General features: G+C 51.6%; 5 protein-coding genes across 5 annotated transcripts; 3 read left to right on the top strand and 2 right to left on the bottom strand.

Moving 5' to 3' along the window:
* Positions 1-3,821: 3,821 nt before the first annotated feature.
* On the bottom strand, positions 3,822-4,587 carry TGAM01_v208005 (hypothetical protein; the record flags this gene model as incomplete). The annotated part of the gene is made up of 3 exons (XM_018805739.1): positions 3,822-3,969; positions 4,078-4,514; positions 4,579-4,587. 3 exons carry the CDS (start codon positions 4,585-4,587, stop codon positions 3,822-3,824), a joined length of 594 nt encoding a protein of 197 aa, XP_018661162.1.
* Positions 4,588-5,606: 1,019 nt separating this feature from the next.
* On the bottom strand, positions 5,607-6,082 carry TGAM01_v208004 (hypothetical protein; the record flags this gene model as incomplete). The annotated part of the gene is made up of 2 exons (XM_018805738.1): positions 5,607-5,854; positions 5,923-6,082. 2 exons carry the CDS (start codon positions 6,080-6,082, stop codon positions 5,607-5,609), a joined length of 408 nt encoding a protein of 135 aa, XP_018661161.1.
* Positions 6,083-8,980: 2,898 nt separating this feature from the next.
* TGAM01_v208003 (hypothetical protein) lies at positions 8,981-10,918 on the top strand (the record flags this gene model as incomplete). The annotated part of the gene is made up of 1 exon (XM_018805737.1): positions 8,981-10,918. The coding sequence occupies one exon, from the start codon at positions 8,981-8,983 to the stop codon at positions 10,916-10,918; it is 1,938 nt and encodes a 645-aa protein (XP_018661160.1).
* A 1,613-nt stretch (positions 10,919-12,531) lies between these two features.
* Positions 12,532-13,588, top strand: TGAM01_v208002 (glutathione S-transferase; the record flags this gene model as incomplete). The annotated part of the gene is made up of 5 exons (XM_018805736.1): positions 12,532-12,627; positions 12,717-12,941; positions 13,034-13,091; positions 13,145-13,312; positions 13,377-13,588. The coding sequence occupies 5 exons, from the start codon at positions 12,532-12,534 to the stop codon at positions 13,586-13,588; spliced, it is 759 nt and encodes a 252-aa protein (XP_018661159.1).
* Positions 13,589-16,875: 3,287 nt separating this feature from the next.
* On the top strand, positions 16,876-17,877 carry TGAM01_v208001 (sedoheptulose-1,7-bisphosphatase; the record flags this gene model as incomplete). Its single annotated transcript, XM_018805734.1, has 1 exon — positions 16,876-17,877. The coding sequence occupies one exon, from the start codon at positions 16,876-16,878 to the stop codon at positions 17,875-17,877; it is 1,002 nt and encodes a 333-aa protein (XP_018661157.1).
* Positions 17,878-18,033: the final 156 nt, after the last annotated feature.

The raw sequence follows: 18,033 nt of genomic DNA, 5'->3' as shown, positions 1-18,033 counted from the left end.
CCCCCCCCCCCCCCCCTTCTCCAACATTTTTTAGTTCGTTTATCGTGACCCCCCCTGCGTCAAGGTACCTGTCGAGAGCGGTTGTGACGATGCCCTGTCACACGCATTGCATGATTAGACTGGACTATCTACTCTAGGCTGGAAGACAACAACAAAAGTGAGATGGCTTTGGGGAGGTTGTTGGAGTTGAGAGGGTGGGAAAATACGTGTTCAATGATTGCAAGGGGTTGTGGAAAGATGGCCGGCAGTTGTTGTACATGCCATGCTGTTAACGTAGCCAATTGGGATTGATATTTTCAATTTCCTGGGGTAAAATAATACAAGTTCCGTCAATTAGAAGAGGCTCCTTGTTTCAGACATTTTCCCCCTCACTCTACAGTGTACTTACATGAAGTATTCCGATCATCGGAACAATACCTATGCACTCCGTACGTCGTATGCATTAGTTCACACAGAAAGGGGAGAATAAAAAAGGAAGGATCGCGGACATGGTTATTTCGGGTGCCTAGTCGAACAAAGCGCGGAGTTGGGAAAGAAAAGCTAGGCTACAAGGCAGACGTGAAAAGAAAAAGCAAGGCGCGATGTGATATTGGAGGCTGGGGGATGAGGATGAGCCACGTTTAACGTGTCTGATTGGAAGAGACGCGGTTGCGCTGTGGCGGCGCCTCTTTTTGAAGGATTGCGCGTTATACTACCTATTCTTTCTAGTGCTACGCCTTGTTTTTATGAAATGTCGAGGCTTGGTCTTTGAATCTGAGGGTTGCCTTTTACTTCAATTGCTACTTGCAGCTGTTTTTTCCGAATCTTTCTCGATGATACAGGGTAAGCATCAGGAATCGTGTAAGTACTCCGCAAATACATATCCATTATTCCAACGAATAACCATCCGTCTCTCTAGTATAAAAGGCAGAATAGCTCGCTTGAACGTGTCTATGCACGCTAAAAAAGAACGTGTCACGTTTCGACGCCCATATAAAAAAAAGAAAAAGAACCTATAAGCGTGTCCCCGCGTTCGCGCAGCAAGAGAAAAAAAAAAAGGTGCCAGGCGTGTAGAAAAAAGCGTGATGCGGGTAGCAGTACAGTAGTGTAAGTGTGTGTGGAGATGCCGCCAAGTTTTTCCTTTTGGGCAAATCTCGTGGTCATGTCATGTTTTTGTGCTCACCGCCACGGCTCTCCATTCGCGGAATCTCTCTCTTCTTGTATGCTAGGTTCCCGTTATGGAGAAGAACCATTGGGTGCCGTCCTGCTGCGTCTATGTCTATTGGCTGAAGGTGGTACATGCAGGTTGGTGGGATGAGGTTTTGATAGCTTTCCTTTCTTCTTGGGCAAGTATTTTTCTCATTTCGGCGAATATGATAGGCTAAAATCCATATCACCAGTCCCATTAGGCAATGCCCGATCTTTTTTTTTGAAAGTCTAGAAGAAGGAATGGATGTTGATGGTGGGCATGCAGTCTAGGTACGAAATACCACCCTGCAAGGGCCGAGGTTCGATACGGCAAATGCCCGCGTTTGGCGCGCCTATATGCCCGATGGCAATCACATCGCATCTTAACTCGTCGCGCTGCGCGAAGAGAAGCTTACACGACCCAACGCTGCGCGTAACATACGCACAACGTGTGTACTTTGTATGCCTGACAAGATGGTGGAGAGAAAAAAAAAATGGTGGTAGCCGTGCCGTAGTGGATTTCCCCCCTCCAACAAGACCCGGATCTGCGGAACAATCGGAGAAGAAATCAAGAAAATGGAAGAAAAAGAAGCAGAAGCAGAAGCAGAAAATAGAAAGCGCTGAGCTACACAGCCCGCCCTATCACGAGCGCAAAAAAATGGTGACCGTCATCGTACCTAGCTGGGGCGATTGATGATTTGCTTCGGATCTGGAAACGTGACTACAATTAAATGTCCCTCCCCCCTGGATGGGATGCGAATCGCCGCCCGATGTTCGAGATGATGCAGTAAAGTGCCGGAGCACACACACACACACATACATACTCACACATGCATATACCAAATCGATGTTAGTGAAAGATGGGCGTGTGATGCGATCAACAAAATATCCCAGCTTTGCAACGGAACCTTTCTGTCCTAATTTTAAAAAAAAGAATGAATCGTCCGTTTGGCGTAACATCATACAATCATACAATGCCCATGCCCGTCATCCACACTAGCTCAGTGATCAGACGATTTGACATCTCCGTATATCACGCTCTCCCGTTTTCTTGTCCTTGTACCGTAGCACCATCAAAATGGCCTCCCATCTATTATGCGCCAATGACACAGCAGCAGCAAGCGCCCGGCAAACAAAAGAACATTTGGATGCGCTTCGGCTTTTGAAAACAAAGTCACCAGATAGACGGACAACCCCGTAATCTCTCCCGTCCGTCCATGTAAGTTAAGTCGTGCTACTTCTAAGCCACGCCGGAAGAAAGATACAAAACAGCTCCTCTTTTTTCTTAATTCTTCATCTTCTTTAATTATTATTGGCATCATCCACAGTGGCAAAAGCCAGCTCTTCCTTCTCCACGTGGCCAGTCACAGGACATCTACGCTTTCTCATTAGTCTAAAAACCAGTCAGATGGCGGGTGCCGTATCGGGCTGTGATGGCATCCCAAGTTTAATGGCTCATAGAGCTTAGCTGGTAGCTTATACCCTGATTTCTGTCCAATGTTGCATGCTCTACGGAGTCAAGAATATATGAAATTTCATACTGTAGCAGAAAAATGTATGATGATTGTGACGCCGACCATCTTCAGTGAATACGAGAGCGGAACGTAGTCTTGGAATGGTCTATCGCTTGGTTTTTGTCTGGCGGGGGATCAACTGACAGCTTCTTCCCCTCCCTCTATTTTGGTACATGTACCGAAGCCACCAGACAGCTTGGCTGGGAGCTGATAGCTACGGCGGGCGGCTAGCAGACATGGACACACAGAGCTCCCCCAAGCTACCCTTGCACAAACAGGCAAGCTCAAAGATCATCACTGACAATCGATTGCCTCTAGTCTCTGTGACTCAGATCAATACGAAATCAATCTTTAGCAATTTCAGCACTAGTCTTATCAACAGAGGCATTAATCAAGTTAGGCACTCAAGCATCTCGCATTGAAGAAGAGGAAGAAAAAACTCTATCCTCACATGAGCTTAGAGAAAAACCCCGCGGTCCCAGCTATCAAATCTCTCCTTTGCCGCGATAGCAGCAACGTTTAAAAAGTTACAGGCACTGAGAGCGTTAAAAAAAGCTACTTCGGGCGTAGCATAATAAAAGCCCTCATCACAAGTACCACCAAGCTTTAGCTTCTGTCATGGATTCATGTTAGTGCGAGCGACGGGCTAAGAGACGGCCGCCAGCGGATCATCCGCTTACATGTATAGAACGGTGCTAGCATTGTAATCTATCGTCATTGTTCTGCAAGATGGGGCATCTCTGGACCCTCGATGATTTTCTCTTTCTTTGGCGCTGTCATGCATCGTTGCTGGGGAAATTTCATTTCGCAATCTAGAATCCTTATGGAGTCTCGAGTACATTTCATTGCTTTCGTCTGTATAACCTTCATGCGTGTCAAGTGGCGCTATATGCTTGTCAGTAAAGTATAGATATCAAATGTTGCTCTTCAAAGCCACTTCAAGCCACCATGTGGAAACGCCCCGCTCGTACCGTACCGTTACCCGCTGCCGTTTTCTCTTTGTTCACAACAAAAAGCCTCCAACACGGCTCTGACAAGCACATACAGTACATGTAGTCAAGCTTTCATCACCCCAGCGCTTGCTCGAGGTCACGTTCAGCTCTCTTGTCTTTTACGTCCGCTGGTGTTGCCCGCTTCTGCTTACAAGCTACCCGCCAACGGTCCATCTCTGGATCCTGATGGGCTCCGTAGTTCATCCTTCTGCGCCGCGTAGTTTGCGGTTGCTACTGTATGCACACTGCTCTCAGTAGCGGCGATACAGAAGTCGCAAGTACCATTTTGCTTATAGCTACAATGTGTAGGTACTGTTTGTCGTTGTACGATTTGTGGCAGCAAAAGCCCCTCTTCTCGCTCCCCGCAGACTTACAGCTCAGCTCAATGCTTGGCCGCTCTATACCGGACTAGCAAGCTAGCGATAGACTCGACGGGAAGCTTATTGTGGAGGAGTGACGGTACTCTTCCTCTCCCTCGTACCAAGTACTCCTCGTTCGTTCTCTCTAGCTCTAGTGGCTCGACTCGTGTCAGGTCCAAGCTGAGCGGTCCAGTCAGGAGAGCGTAGCTTGGCTGCTCGTCCACCACGCGGGTTTCACTGGGGCCGCACGTCGTCACCTGGTTGGGTCGGCGGACGTTTTGTCGAATGGAATGTCTTGGAAGCCCAGAGCCGGATTGGAGGAGGGGCTTCTGACAGGCTCCGGGGCCCTGTCCAATCACGCGGCAAGAGGTGCGGAGCCCGCCCAAGGCCTCATGTTTCTGCTTGGGCACGTCTCTTCTCTTTTTGCTGCCATAGCCTCGCTGGCCCGCCTGAGGCGACGACACGACAACCTGTTCCTGGATCTAGCGGTGGTTGGAGGCACGTTGCCTGCGTAGATTCCCGCTTTTCTGCCAGTCACAGGCGTACAGCCTCCATCCTTGTCGACTTGACGCTCCACGCTGGCACTTTTCACGTCGAATGGCGAGGTGAGTCGACTTCGAAAGGGTGTGGCAGGCCCATGGGAGGCCCATATGTATTGGCTACGAGAGAGGGGCGAGCCGCGTCTGTCTTTGTGACAGGCCATGGATTTGATAGTGGAAAAGAGAAAAAAAGAAAGCCCCAGATGGTGTCATGCAGCAACGCTTGTTGGTTTCTGGGCGCAGCGAATGGCAACCCGCGGCCACATGCAAGTCGAGGCCAGAAAGTGCAACCAAGCCTCCGTCGGCGATATCTAACGATGCGATGCCATATGCATATGGCTGGAGACCTTGGGACGGCACAGGTATCAATACCTTTGGCGGCTGCTGCCATGGCGGGGCAGAACAGTGAAATGCAAGTAGAGGTACCGGACCACCTGTGCTTGAGCTTGAGATACCGGTATACCCCGTGGAGGCTCGTGATGCGGGCAACATTGCTCTGCTGCGTCGCACATACAGGTCCATGTATGGAGTGCATGCCTCCTCACATGCCTCTGAAGCAAGGAGCTTACGAGCATGTAAGGATCAGGTATGAGCTCCGTGTTCGTACGGTGGCTTTTGCTCCGTATATCGGTAATCCTGCAGCTTTTCTGCTCTCCCTGGGTCCAACATACAGACATTGCTCTGCCGTCTCGTATGTCCAAGCAATGGCCCATGCGCCGTCTCCTTCAAAGCGGGGGAGATGCAAAGAGCGAGACGATGCGGGTCAGTCTATTGAAATCTGTAGATGGTCGCTCTAGGCGACGGGAGGAGTCCATTGTTTGCGTTTCGCCTTTCTTCAGTCTGTCTTGCTTTACTCGCTATGCCCCTCCATGGTCCCTTGGACGGCCTCCCCGCAGTCGGTCACAGCTCGCTCGCTCCTTTGGCGCGCTTGTTCCTGTAAGACCCCGGTCTATCGCGGCCGGCAGCACGGATGCATCTTGGAGACTGTGCCTCGCATATGTACAAGTATATAAGCTGCTGTTTGGCGAAAGCCGCCTACCCAAGAGAGGCAAAGGATTTGAACCCGGAGTCTGTGTGAGGGCGTCGAGCTGCCGTGTCATTGGCGAGGGCAGATGCAGGTGAAGGAGGACCGGGGCCATCGGAGAGGGAGACGCTCATGGGATGCGATTGCTGGCCAGCGAATGACGTTGAGGCAGAGCAAAGGGAGGCAGCGAGCGATGGAGTCGAGCCTTTCTCGTGACTGGGGGTGACGGGCTCGCAGGAGCTGCTGATGCTCGCCTGGGCTGATGGCTTATGTGCCGCGTCCAATGGATGCGATATCGAGGCAAGACACTCGAGTACCTGGAGCTACATGGATGTGCCTTGAAGCCATTGCCAGCCGCTGTGCCGTCGCTGAAGCTCTTGCCTTGATGCAGGAGCAACCACCACGAGGCCGTGGAGCTCCCAGATCGTGATTGCCCATCATTCCTCTCCACATCTGGAACCGTGGTTGCGTATCTCTGATGCGCCATTATGTCTGTAAAACGTATAATAACCCTCCAGGTCGAGCTCGCAGGAGAGCGTTGGGCTTGTCCAGCCAACTTGTTCGCGGCCTGCACGCAGGAAGCGGGCAGCAGTTACATGACACTGAATCTCATCACACCTTGTTCTCTTTCTGGAAGATAGCAGCAGCACCTCGCATCTCATGCAGCCTGCCGTTGCATCTCATCCTGCTACCAATCTCCACAATCTCACTTTGCTCCATCTGCGTCTTCCATGTTTGTTCTTTGGCTCCCTCTCGCTATTCCTAATCAATTGCTTTCTTTCTACAGTAGTCTTTTCCTTCTGCCGACGACTGCGTGTGGGGGTCTTCCCAGGATCCAAGCTCTGCCCAACAGGGACGAGAACTCGTCACTACGCCCAATAGCATCTTGTCACAGGGGCCGGCTCTACCTGCACTCCAAAGTACCGTTTCGCCATTGACTGTACACTCTCTTTTACTTTGAATACGACTCACCATTGTACAATACGCATCCATAGCCCAAGACTCCTTGCGCCTGAAAGCTATCGCTAGCTCCCTGGTTGCGGCCTCGAGCTACACCGCCTGTACCTCTCATCACTGGGACAATCCCCATAGATCAACTGCCTGAGACTGCGAGTCCCCTCCGTTTTTTCATGTACAATTACGCTATTTCCTTGATTTTCGCATGCAAACCCGTGCTATTCGATATTGCCCGCCTATTCTGCTGCCTTGGCAGCAATTGATCGACCGCTGCGGCGCTTGAGCTCCTTTCTCCGCATTTAACACGCGGCTCCTATAAGCGCCTGGCCTGAATCCGCGAAACAGGCTCGCCACGCTACAGTACAGCGACGCAGCATCTGCCTTGCACCAGCCACGCTGGAATCGCTGAAGAATACCCAATTAATTCCACCAGCCCTGCCCGCCCTCTTGCCGCTCAGCAATTGACTCACCTTTGCTGTTTGCGTTTGCGTTTGTTATATCCAGGGAGAGCAAAGAGACAAGTCATTGATTGCTCAATTGCCTGTCATCGTCATCGTCATCGTCATCGGACTCTTGCTCATCTCCTATTAAAGCGAAACATCCATCCTGCCGCTGCTACTCGGACGATACCAGACGTCAGCCGATACCTGCGCACCTGCGACCTGGTACCCCTCGCGTCTTTTTCTCTCACTCGGTTGCCCCCTGGTTTTAAAGCAGCTTTTCACGGCGAGAGCTGCTTACAGGTACCTTGAGCGCTCTGCTGGGTACATGTATAATACGACTTACTCACTGTGTATCTGTGTGAGCTGCATGAGAGAAAGCCCTGGAGTCATCACCTAATCTGTGTCTGATTACATACGTGCACTCGTTCGCCGGTTGCTGCTTTGAGATCAATTATAAACGCAAGGAGAGAGGGAAACAAGAGGCTGGCTCATCGACAAACAGCATTCGCTCACTTAAGCGCACTCACTCGCTCCCTCACTCTTATTTACTCACGCATTCGCTCACTCACCCTCTGCTTGCTCATCCGTTGCTCTGCGCTGCCACTGCCCTGCTTTGGGTTTGTCACGCGCTCCAGCGCTGTCCTCCCAGTCTGTCTGGCTGACGCATTCACTGTCCCCCTTCCGATTCGCTCCAGATCCAGCGCCGGACCCTGACCAATCCCACCGCCTCCATATTCTTCTGTCGCCTTCTCCGAACCGAGGACGCCGGCCAAGCTGCGAGAGCGAAAAAGGCGCGTGGACCAAGACGGGCGAAGACGGGCGCCGAGACTGAATACCGATAGCTAATACCGACTTCATCGCTTGCTGTCGCCAATCCCGCTGGGCTATAGTTGCCATTGCCGTCGGCGTCGTCAACGTCAAGCCTCAGCCACGTTTCCTCGTCCCAAGAGCTTTTTAACCCGCCACGCCTCCCGCCCGCCACCAGCCCGGAGCAGAACCGCGAGCTAAAGAAAAAGCGCTGGTCCTACCTGGAAACCGCTCGACCGCCCAAATCTCACCATCCGCAGCCCACCCGCTCAACTCACCATCGACTCGACTCGCTCCCCCACCACCCTCTACGAGGTACTTAGACGAGATACTTGAGTGCTCGCTGCGCTACGCCGTTAGCAGCGACGGATCCCGCCTAGGCCGCTTGACTCGCGCCCCTCCTCTGCTGCGCTCCGCTATTAGTGCCTGTCCTGTGCCTTGTCCCTGTTGCCAGCCATAGCGCCCAGCGCCTCCTAGCACGCCTAGCACGCCTAGCACCCTCTAGCCCTGGCCCGTTTCTGCCGAATCACCTCGTGCAGCCGCCGTCCGGGCCCGTGACCTCACGACCTCAGGTACAAGGCCCAAGGTACCAGCGATCCCTCTCCCCCCAAACAGCCAAAAGGGGACGGCGAGCCTCCATCTTGATTCTCCCGCAAGCCTTGCGTGTGCTTCGTTGCATCAGTCCAGCCCGTCTTTTTTTCTTTTTTGCCTCTGGCTTGCCCTGTCGCCGGTTGTCTGATTTCCCTTCCCTTTGCATCTGACTGTTCTGCTTCTTGCTCGGAAGGCTGTCATTCCTTTTTCAGCCAAATCAGCGGCGGCTGGCATTCCATTGCAGGCAGCTGGGCTCTTATTATTCGCCTCCCCTACAAACTCTTGCTGCTCGTACTTGATAGTACAACTTTTACTACCACCTACCTACTACTTCCTACTACCACCTTACTCATAAATTGCCCCCTCATCCTCAGGCCATCTCTGACCGCAGCGCCCCCTTTTTTCCCTTGTCTGCGCGCGCTCTTGGTCTAAGAGAGCACTTCAAGAATTCGTCGAAGCCTCACAATCACCGTCGCAGTGGACTCGATGCAAGTTGCCCTCAGGACGCCTCTATAGGTAGACTTTTTGACACAACCTCACAACTGCCGCAAGGCACTCCAATCATCCCCCTTTCAGCACCACCCACCATGAGCTCCTCGTCCCTCCCAGATCACTACAAGGTTCTCGGTGTTGCCAAAGATGCTCAGGAAAAGGACATTCGCACGGCCTATCGCAAGCTTGTCTTGAAGTGCCATCCCGACAAGGTGCAGGACCCGACGCTCAAGGCTCAGAAGCAGGAGGAGTTCCAAAAGGTCCAGCAGGCCTATGAGCTGCTGACCGACGAGGAGGAGCGCAAAAAGTACGACGACCAGGTCAGATTGGCCGAATTGAGAGAGCAGCTGCGCAAGACTGCCGTCTCGACCCCGCCGCGATCAGCCGCCTCCAGATCAGCCTCCAAGACCAGATTTAGCACTTTTGAAGTTCGGACTGCCGACCCGCATCGCGCCTCATCCTACAAGGCGTCCCCCGGCGTGCCCCCGTCAGCCTCAAAATCATACCCGCACTCGCGATCCTATGAAGACGACCTGGGTTACAGCCATCGTGTGTACAGCTCTTCGCGCACAAGGAGAGGAGACACTACCTACGTGGACAGTCGCTCAAAGCGGGATAGCGAGAGAGAACGGGAACGAGAACGGGAACGAGAACGGGAACGAGAACGGGAACGAGAACGAGAAAGAGAACGGGAAAGAGATAGAGAACGAGATCGTGATCGTGATCGTGAGCGAGAACGGGAGCGAGAAAGGGACCGAGAACGAGAGCGCGAACGAGAGCGCGACAAGGAGAGCAAAGAGCGCGAGCGCAGAAAGAAGGCCGAAAAGGAGGACGCCGCTCGCCGCGCTGAGAGGGATGCCAAAGACGCTCGCCGAGAGAAGAAGACAAAGGAGAAGAAGGACGACAAGAAGAAACACACAAAGTTGGCGACTGCCTACGATGATTTCAGCGACGATACTATTTCCCCCATCCCCAAATCCGACAAGAAGAAGTCGAGCAAAAAGTACGATGACAAGCAGCGGGATCGAGATCGCTCCTCTCACCGCGACGCCATTCCCATAGTGTCTCCTCCCCTTGTCCAGTCTTATCCCGAATTTGCGACAAGCAAGTATGAGACTCTGCGAGCCGCGCCAGCCGCTCCAGAGCAATCTTCTTCCTGGGAGGACACCCATAACAAGTTGCAAGATGCTCACTCTTACATTCAGTTCACTCGGCAAAAGGAGAAGGAGGCAATCCCCCCTCCTGGTGGCCTGAAGAGGTCTATGACTTACAGCCACCACATAAGCCAGCCTCCCGCTGTCCCAACTCCCCCACCTGCCCCCAACCAAGCATCTGTCTTTCCCGTCCCCGAGGAAGATGATGCTCGTCGTTCATCGGCGGCGGCCGCCGCGCGACCCCGTCGTGGCTCGGCGGAAAGCAACCATGCCAAGTACAACAGGAAGTCATCGCGAGAGCCTGTTGCTGACTCTGTCCCCATGAGCTCCCCACGCCATGCACAGCATGCGACAATGTCTGGGTCGCCCCCTCATTTGTCGAGGACAAAAACGATGCCAGCTGACCCAAGCAGCTATGCGCGAGCTGTGCCCATCACTCGCTCCAAAACCTATAATTATGGAGAAGGCTTTGAGGGTCGCGGACGGAATCGCTCGCGCTATACCGCGCAGCAAATCAATGAAGAAGACGACTCGGATGACTATCACCAAGCGAGAGATCGCAGAAACCGTCCCGCCGGGAGAGATCAATCCGTGGATCAAGGCTATGCAGAAACCTCTCGATACGCCGGATACGAGAGTGGCCGACAGCCCTCGTATAGCCGTCGCGCCGCAGAGCCAGAGCAGGATCGATATGCCTACTACTCCGGCCACAGTGACAGCCGACCTGCCATGCCCACCCGTGAAAGTGGCTATTCTACTTCGGCCGGATCTGGTCAATTTTCAAAGCCAAAGATCAACAAGAACTACTCGTACGAAGACGCACATTACACCACCTATCAAACCCCCAAGTCGCGCGAAGGATACCCCGCGTACGCTTGACGGCGTCTGGCTTCCATTATTATATTCCATTTCATATTCGTTTTACTATGTCTCCCTATTTATGACCTGGCCTTGGCCTTGACTCAGCGATATTTCACTGAAAATAAAGATCCTCTACGGGAGCTTTGGTACTCCTTTGAGTCTCATTAACAGAACTGTTTGCATATTCTGTCTTTTTCTACATCTCTCTTTCCTTGAGATTTCGATACTTCTTTCGTTTCCTTTCTTTTCCAATTCTGTCTTGGTTTTACCTGCACGACGAGATGAGATGATCTATTTTACGATTTTAACCACAATGAGGACTGCACTGGTGTTGCGTCCACCATATGGGATGATGGCTTTACCCCAACCTTTTCTTATTGTTTCTGAGCGTGTATATTGGACGGTGGCAATTTTATTCCCTCTCTCCTTATATCTCCCACGATTTTTAAGATTGTTTATTCGAGGATACTGCAAGTGGAACCTTCACTCATTGTATCCGGGCTTGAGGAGGGGGATTTGTTTGTTTTTTGCATGCGCACATGATACAGGGGCCCAGTCCTTTGAAATGTGCCACCTGGCGTTTATGTTTTTCTGGAGGAACCACATCAGTTACAACAAGCCCAAGGATACCATTCGCTCTTTTTTTTCCTCCTCTTTAGAACATGGGCATGAATTTGTTGGACGACAAGAGATTGAACAGAACAACGGCTGAATGATGGACACTACTAAGCATTTACTTGTTTATTTATTGGATAGAAGCCGTGACATGACAGCGCGCGCCGGAACGCGAGACGACTTTGATGAATCTTTTTTTTTTTTTTTTTTCCTTTGGACGGATGTTGCTTGACGCCATTTTACCTGATCAGGATTTGCTTTTTCTTCTCCTTTTCCTTTTCTCTTTTTCTTTCTTTCCCTCTCACTTTCGCATTGGAAACTTACCTATGAGATAAAGACAAATATATAGCTAGCTCTCTGCGACTATAAGGCAGGACTTGAATATGAATATGAATACAAGAATGGAAGCCGAAAACTTTTTTCCTGACTTTTCTTTTTTAGTGATTCATGATGATGAGAATGAGTTTTAGTGAGCTGCAACAGTTGAGGCTTATGAAGGGAGCGTAATTGATTCCAAATCGCTTCGTATCCCACTTCAGTTGCGAGCGAGGTATTATTCCACTCATGGGCAAAATCATAGTCAGCTTATAGAAGACGGATTCTCCCTTGAAGATGTATTGCTCAATCGAAAATCATCAGCAAGGCTTCTTAAGTAGCGTCTTCGTCTTATTTGCTCATTTCGATTTCCGTTTTCATTTTCATTCTTATTTTTTCCCACCTTTCTCCGCAGCAAAGTTGTACCAACAGCTCCTCCAAAATTGCGGGCGGGCTTTGTTTGTGCCCATTTGCTATACCTAGTAATAAAAATCTCTCCGCTTTGCCAAAAGGTGGGGAAGTTGGCAGCATTTGCAATAGGTACGTAGTTCAGGATTTCTAAGCAAGCGTATCATATTGACGCATTGCTATTTGATGGAAAGGAAAATAGTATATATAGATCGGGTGCGGTAGTCAGCAATCGCAACTTCGTACATTGCAAATAAGATTTCAAAGTCTACGATAAGTTATTTTTTTTCGAGATGGGTATCCCGACTGATATTACGCTTTACACGGCTGGCACGCCGAATGGCATCAAGGTCTCCATCTTGCTGGAGGAGCTGGGTCTGGAGTACAAGGTGAGTCTCATCTCATTCAAGACAACTACCATCTTCAAAAAACAACATACGCGTATAGTTGGCAACTAACAACTTCTTTCAAAATGTAGGTCCATCCGATCAAGATGAGCACCAATGAGCAAAAAGAGCCGTGGTTCCTCGAAATCAACCCTAATGGCCGCATCCCCGCCATCACGGACAAGTGGACGGACGGCTCCGACATTCGCGTGTTTGAGAGCGGCGCCGTTTTGCAGTATCTCGTGGAGCGGTACGATAAGGATCATAAGGTTTCGTATCCGAGGGAGGCGAAGGAGACGTGGGAGGTGAATAGCTGGGTGAGTGCTCTTCTTCTTCTTCCCCCGCTTTACTTGATATTGTATCATACTTGACAAAGAGAACTGAAATGGCTGACTCTATCCACGTTTAGCTTCACTGGCAGATGGGTGGTTTGGGTCCTATGCAGGGCCAGGCGAACCACTTCAACAGTACGCTCTTCCTTCTTCCTTCTTTGGTATTTGGCTACTAAACTTGCTTGTAGGATATGCGCCTGAAAAGATCCAGTACGGCATCAACCGCTACGTCAACGAGACTCGCCGCCTCTACGGCGTCATGGAGTCGCAGCTCGCAAAGTCGTCGTCGGGCTTCCTCGTCGGCGACCGCCTTACTATTGCTGATGTTGCGGCCTGGGGATGGGTTGCCTCTCACGGTAAGTCTTGGCTTCTGTTGTATTTGATCATCATCATTATTTGCTAACGAGTGCTTTTGTTCAGCCTACGCCGGTGTCTCACTGGACGAGTTCCCGCACATCGACAAGTGGCTGCACACGCTCCTCGAGCGACCCGGCTTTGAAAAGGGCCGCAACGTGCCGGACAAGCACACGGCGTTTGAGACGGCCAAGCTGACGTCTGAGGAGATGGACAAGTTGGCGGAGTCGTCGAGGGCGTGGATTCAGAAGGGCATGCAGGATGATGCGAAGAAATGAGAGTGCGTGACTGTGAGTGTAAATGTGAGTGTGGCATTTGTGTGACACTGAGAATGGGTCATTAGTGGCGATGAAGGGCACCACTAGGATGAGAAACGAAATTCAACTTTTAATGCATTTCTTGTTGCAAGCTGTGTAATATACCTATAAAGCGATATATGAGGCATAAGTCACTGGGTGAGTAATGGTGCTTGTTCAACCTCGATTAGAAGTCAAGTCATATGAGACAACTCACATTGTACGCTTCTGCTCTCAAACTCGCGGTAAAACTTGGACTGTGAGCGAGTGCAAAGTGTGACTAACTATCATCCAGATCGACAGGCTAATTGCGTGCTCAGCAGCAACATAGGTAGTGTCTACCGTAATCAACACGGAAGACGACATCCGAGCAGCGGCCCATCGGCTCTTACTCTTACTCACTCGCCGGCCTCTCCACACAACCACCAAAGACAGACTGTGTTGTTTATAAGCTCATCTAATTTGTATTTTCAATCTCTTGCTTCCAGCCAATGATCTGTTCCAAGTTTTCAATGGTTATCGGCAAGGAACCAAAAACCCCTGCATCGAAGCGAGAGCGCAGTAGCAATTTTTTTGCCGCCTTTGGCTCATCACGAAAGACGCACAAGGCGATGGTGCAATTCCCGCTTTTGGGGTGGGTGTGAGTGGGTTGCAGGGAAGATCCCTAGCGCGTGATTTGGTGATAGGAAGACAAGAAATAAAAAATAAAAAGCTTTCGAGCAGACTTATACAAGTGGGTTTGCGCAATTGTTGGATTGAATTGTTCAGTATCTAGTTGTCCTGCTAGTTAAAAGAAACAGCCACTCCCATCCAGTTTCCACAACTCGCAACTTCATCTCGTCATAATCAGTAGTACATAGTAGATTCACATCACCATGGCCTCAACAACACCAAATACAAACCCACCAGAATCCTCCACCGACATTGAGCGCCAATCCCCCCCAACATCCCGCGAAGACTCGCCTCTCCTCACCACGCCAAACGAAGACGATGCTTCCGAGGCCTGGTCCCCCCCGGCTGGCTTCACGCCCATCCAGCTCGCCATCATGACAAACGTCTTCCTCTACGGCTTCGACGGCACAATCACCGCGGCCACCTACGCCGTCATCAGCTCCGAGTTCGACGCCGCCAACAGCGCCTCGTGGCTGACCACGGCGTACCTCGTCACCGCGACGGCGTTCCAGCCGCTCTACGGCCGCGTGTCGGACATTTTTGGCCGCCGGATGTGCTTTTTCGTGTCGACGGTGGTGTTTGCCGTGGGATGTCTTGGGTGCGGCGTGGCGAGCACGGTGTTTGCGCTGAATTGCATGAGGGCTGTTACGGGAGTTGGAGGAGCGGGACTGATGACGATGGGTGTGTTCAATTCTTGACTTCACGTACATTTCCCCTTATACTGACTTTGCATTATAGCCACCATCATCAACTCGGACATGATCCCCTTTCGCAAGCGCGGCATGTACCAGGCCATGCAAAACGGCGTCGTCGGCTTCGGCGCCATCTGCGGCGCCTCCTTTGGCGGTACCATTGCCGACTTCATCGGCTGGCGCTGGTGCTTCCTCCTGCAGGTGCCCTTTTCCATCTTTGCCTTTGTCGCGGGCTACTTTGTGCTCGGGAGCCAGCATCAGGGCATCATCACCGAAAGCGGATTCGCCGCGCTGTGGAAGCGAGTCGACTTTTCGGGCGCCTTGTTGCTTGTCACTGCTGTGTCGACGCAGCTGCTGGGCCTGAGCCTCGGCGGGAACGAGTTGCCGTGGAGCAGTCCGTGGGTTGTTGGGGCGCTGGCGATGAGTGTGGTGCTGTTTGCTGTGTTTGTTCGCGTTGAGGGGAGTACGACTGCCATGCCGATTATTCCGTTGAGGATGCTGCAGGGGACGATGCCGATTGCGACGCAGGTTGCCAATCTTTGCGCGGGCATGTCCATGTATGGCGTAAGTTTTCATCCCTCCTATATGTAAAGCAAAGATCATATAACTAATCCGGTACCAATCAGTATCTCTTCATGCTTCCGCTATTCTTCCAGGCCATCCTGCAAGACTCGGCTACCAAAGCGGGCATTCGTCTGTCTCTACCTTCGCTGGCCATGCCCTTGGGAGGCCTCATCTCGGGCACAGTCATGTCTCGCTGGGGCAAGTTGATTCCGCTTATGCGAACGGGACTCGTTCTCATGACGGTCGGCCAAGCGATGGTCTCGTCGTGGGCCTTTTCGGATGCGTCGTGGAAGTATGTCTGGTACATATTTCCCTCTCACCTGGGCACGGGAATGGTGTATCCGGCTATTCTGTTTATATCGATTGCGTCCCATTCTCATTCAGGTATGCCTCACACATGCAGTTCAATTGCATAGCAGTCTTTCATTAACATTCATCTACAGACCACGCCGTGTCTGCTTCGACCACCTATCTCGTTCGATCCCTCGGAACCGTCTGGGGCGTATCCGTCACATCGGCCATTGTTCAAAACACGCTCAGCGTCCGCTTACCACAGGTCTTGAGCGAGGTACCAGATAAATGGAGAGTACGACCCTTTTCTTTATGTCGAGTTTTTCCATGATTTTTTTCGAATATTGTGAGGTAAATGACAACTGACGCAGCATTTTTCTTTCTTGTTTAGATCATTGATGAGATCCGCCACTCGGTGGACGCCCTGCAGACGCTGCCGCCTGATATCCAGCTCAGCGCTCGGCTGGTATACTATGATGGACTGAGGCTTGCTTTTATGGCGACTACGCTGGTGGCTGCTGTTGGAGTGGCTGCTGCGTTTATTGCGAACCCGGCCAACTTGCGAAAGACGCATTAAGACCAGCGATTACGAGTACGGGTCAAATGCGATATGAGGCCCGTTTGCCATAGGATGCCATGTCGTGTAGATTGTAGTTGAGCTGGGGCACCATGATAGGTTTAGGTGCTCTATACGTCGTCAATTATAATGATCGACTTTGCCAACAACTTTGAATCTGGTCTGCTGGGTGTTGTGGGAAGGAAATCAAGCAGTAGCATTGTCAGAATCAGATACTATGTGCCGTTTAAGAACCGGACATTCAATTGATACTCTTACTTTTATCTTCATTAAATAAATCATTCTGTTGAAATGACGTAGTCTAAAGATAAAAGTGCGAATGAAGCTTAAAAGTCAATCAACGCTCTGAACCGCTAGGCGTAGCCACCATCTCCACCAAAACACCAAAAACCCGCATCTCCAGAACGTCATCTCACAAACAAAGCACCAAAAAAGTTCTCTCAAAACCAACACACCTTCTTACATCAAACACAATGTCTTCACAGCCGCCCCTCCCTCCATGGCTGCCCCCCCAGCTCTCTCAGTCGCCATCACCAACGCTCCACGCCCTCAGCACGTCTCTTCTTCCTCACCTCCTCGCCGCAATCTCCCAGATCGGCGCCTCGCTGCGCACTTCGCACCACGTGGCACTCGCCGGATCCGCGAATCTATTCGGAGACGACCAGCTCAACGTCGACGTCGCAGCCGAGAATGCAGTCCGCGCCGCGCTGGCAAAGTGCCCGCTTGTAGTGACTGCCAGCAGCGAGGAAGACCCGGAAGAGAAACAAGTTCACCAAACAGCAGCAGAAGCTTCTTCTCCTTCGGATGAGAGATTCTCAGTGGCGTTTGACCCTCTTGACGGCAGCTCCATCATCGGCGCAAACTGGTCCGTGGGCACAATCCTGGGCATCTGGAAAGGCGACACCGCACTCGGCAAGAGCCCCAAGAAGGACCAAATCTGCTCGATCCTGGGCGTCTACGGGCCGCGAACGACGGCCATTGTGGCTGTACGCGAGAACCCGCAAGATGCCGGCCTGTGTTTTGAGCTGGGCCTGGACGACAGCGGCTCCAACATTGAGCTCGTCCGACCAGACGTGAAGCTCTCCTCGCCGCCCTACAAGACGCGATACTTTGCACCCGCCAATCTACGTGCTGCTGCAGAATCGCCTTCCTACGCTTCACTCATTGCGTCCTTTATCAAGGAAAAGTACACGCTTCGGTACAGCGGGGGGCTTGTCCCAGATCTGGGCCACATTCTCACCAAAGGCCACGGCGTGTACATCTCGCCCGTGACGCAGACGAGTAAGGCGAAGCTGAGGAAGCTGTATGAGCTGTTTCCTGTGGGGCTGGTGGTGGAGTGTGCTGGGGGAAAGGCGGTGGATGAGGATGGAAGGGATGTGTTGGAGAAGGGAGTGGAGGGCTGTGATGAGAGGGGAGGAATTGTGTTTGGAAACACTGATGAGGTTGAGGAAGTGGTCAAGATGCTGCTGGGATGATGGGCGTGGATATGATAGATGTACGCTGTTACGAGTTCAACAAAGCCACGAGGAGCATATATAAGGGTGATTAAGCATATGGGTTAGGGTATATCAAAATATAAACATTAACCAAATCCATCCGCTAGCTATGATACTGCGTAGGTATGTAAACCT

The sequence above is a fragment of the Trichoderma gamsii genome (assembly GCF_001481775.2).
Source record: "Trichoderma gamsii strain T6085 chromosome Unknown Scaffold_31.2, whole genome shotgun sequence".
Classification (NCBI taxonomy): domain Eukaryota; kingdom Fungi; phylum Ascomycota; class Sordariomycetes; order Hypocreales; family Hypocreaceae; genus Trichoderma; species Trichoderma gamsii.
Note: the sequence above shows the minus strand (reverse complement) of the source record. Positions and strands in the feature narration are given on the sequence as shown.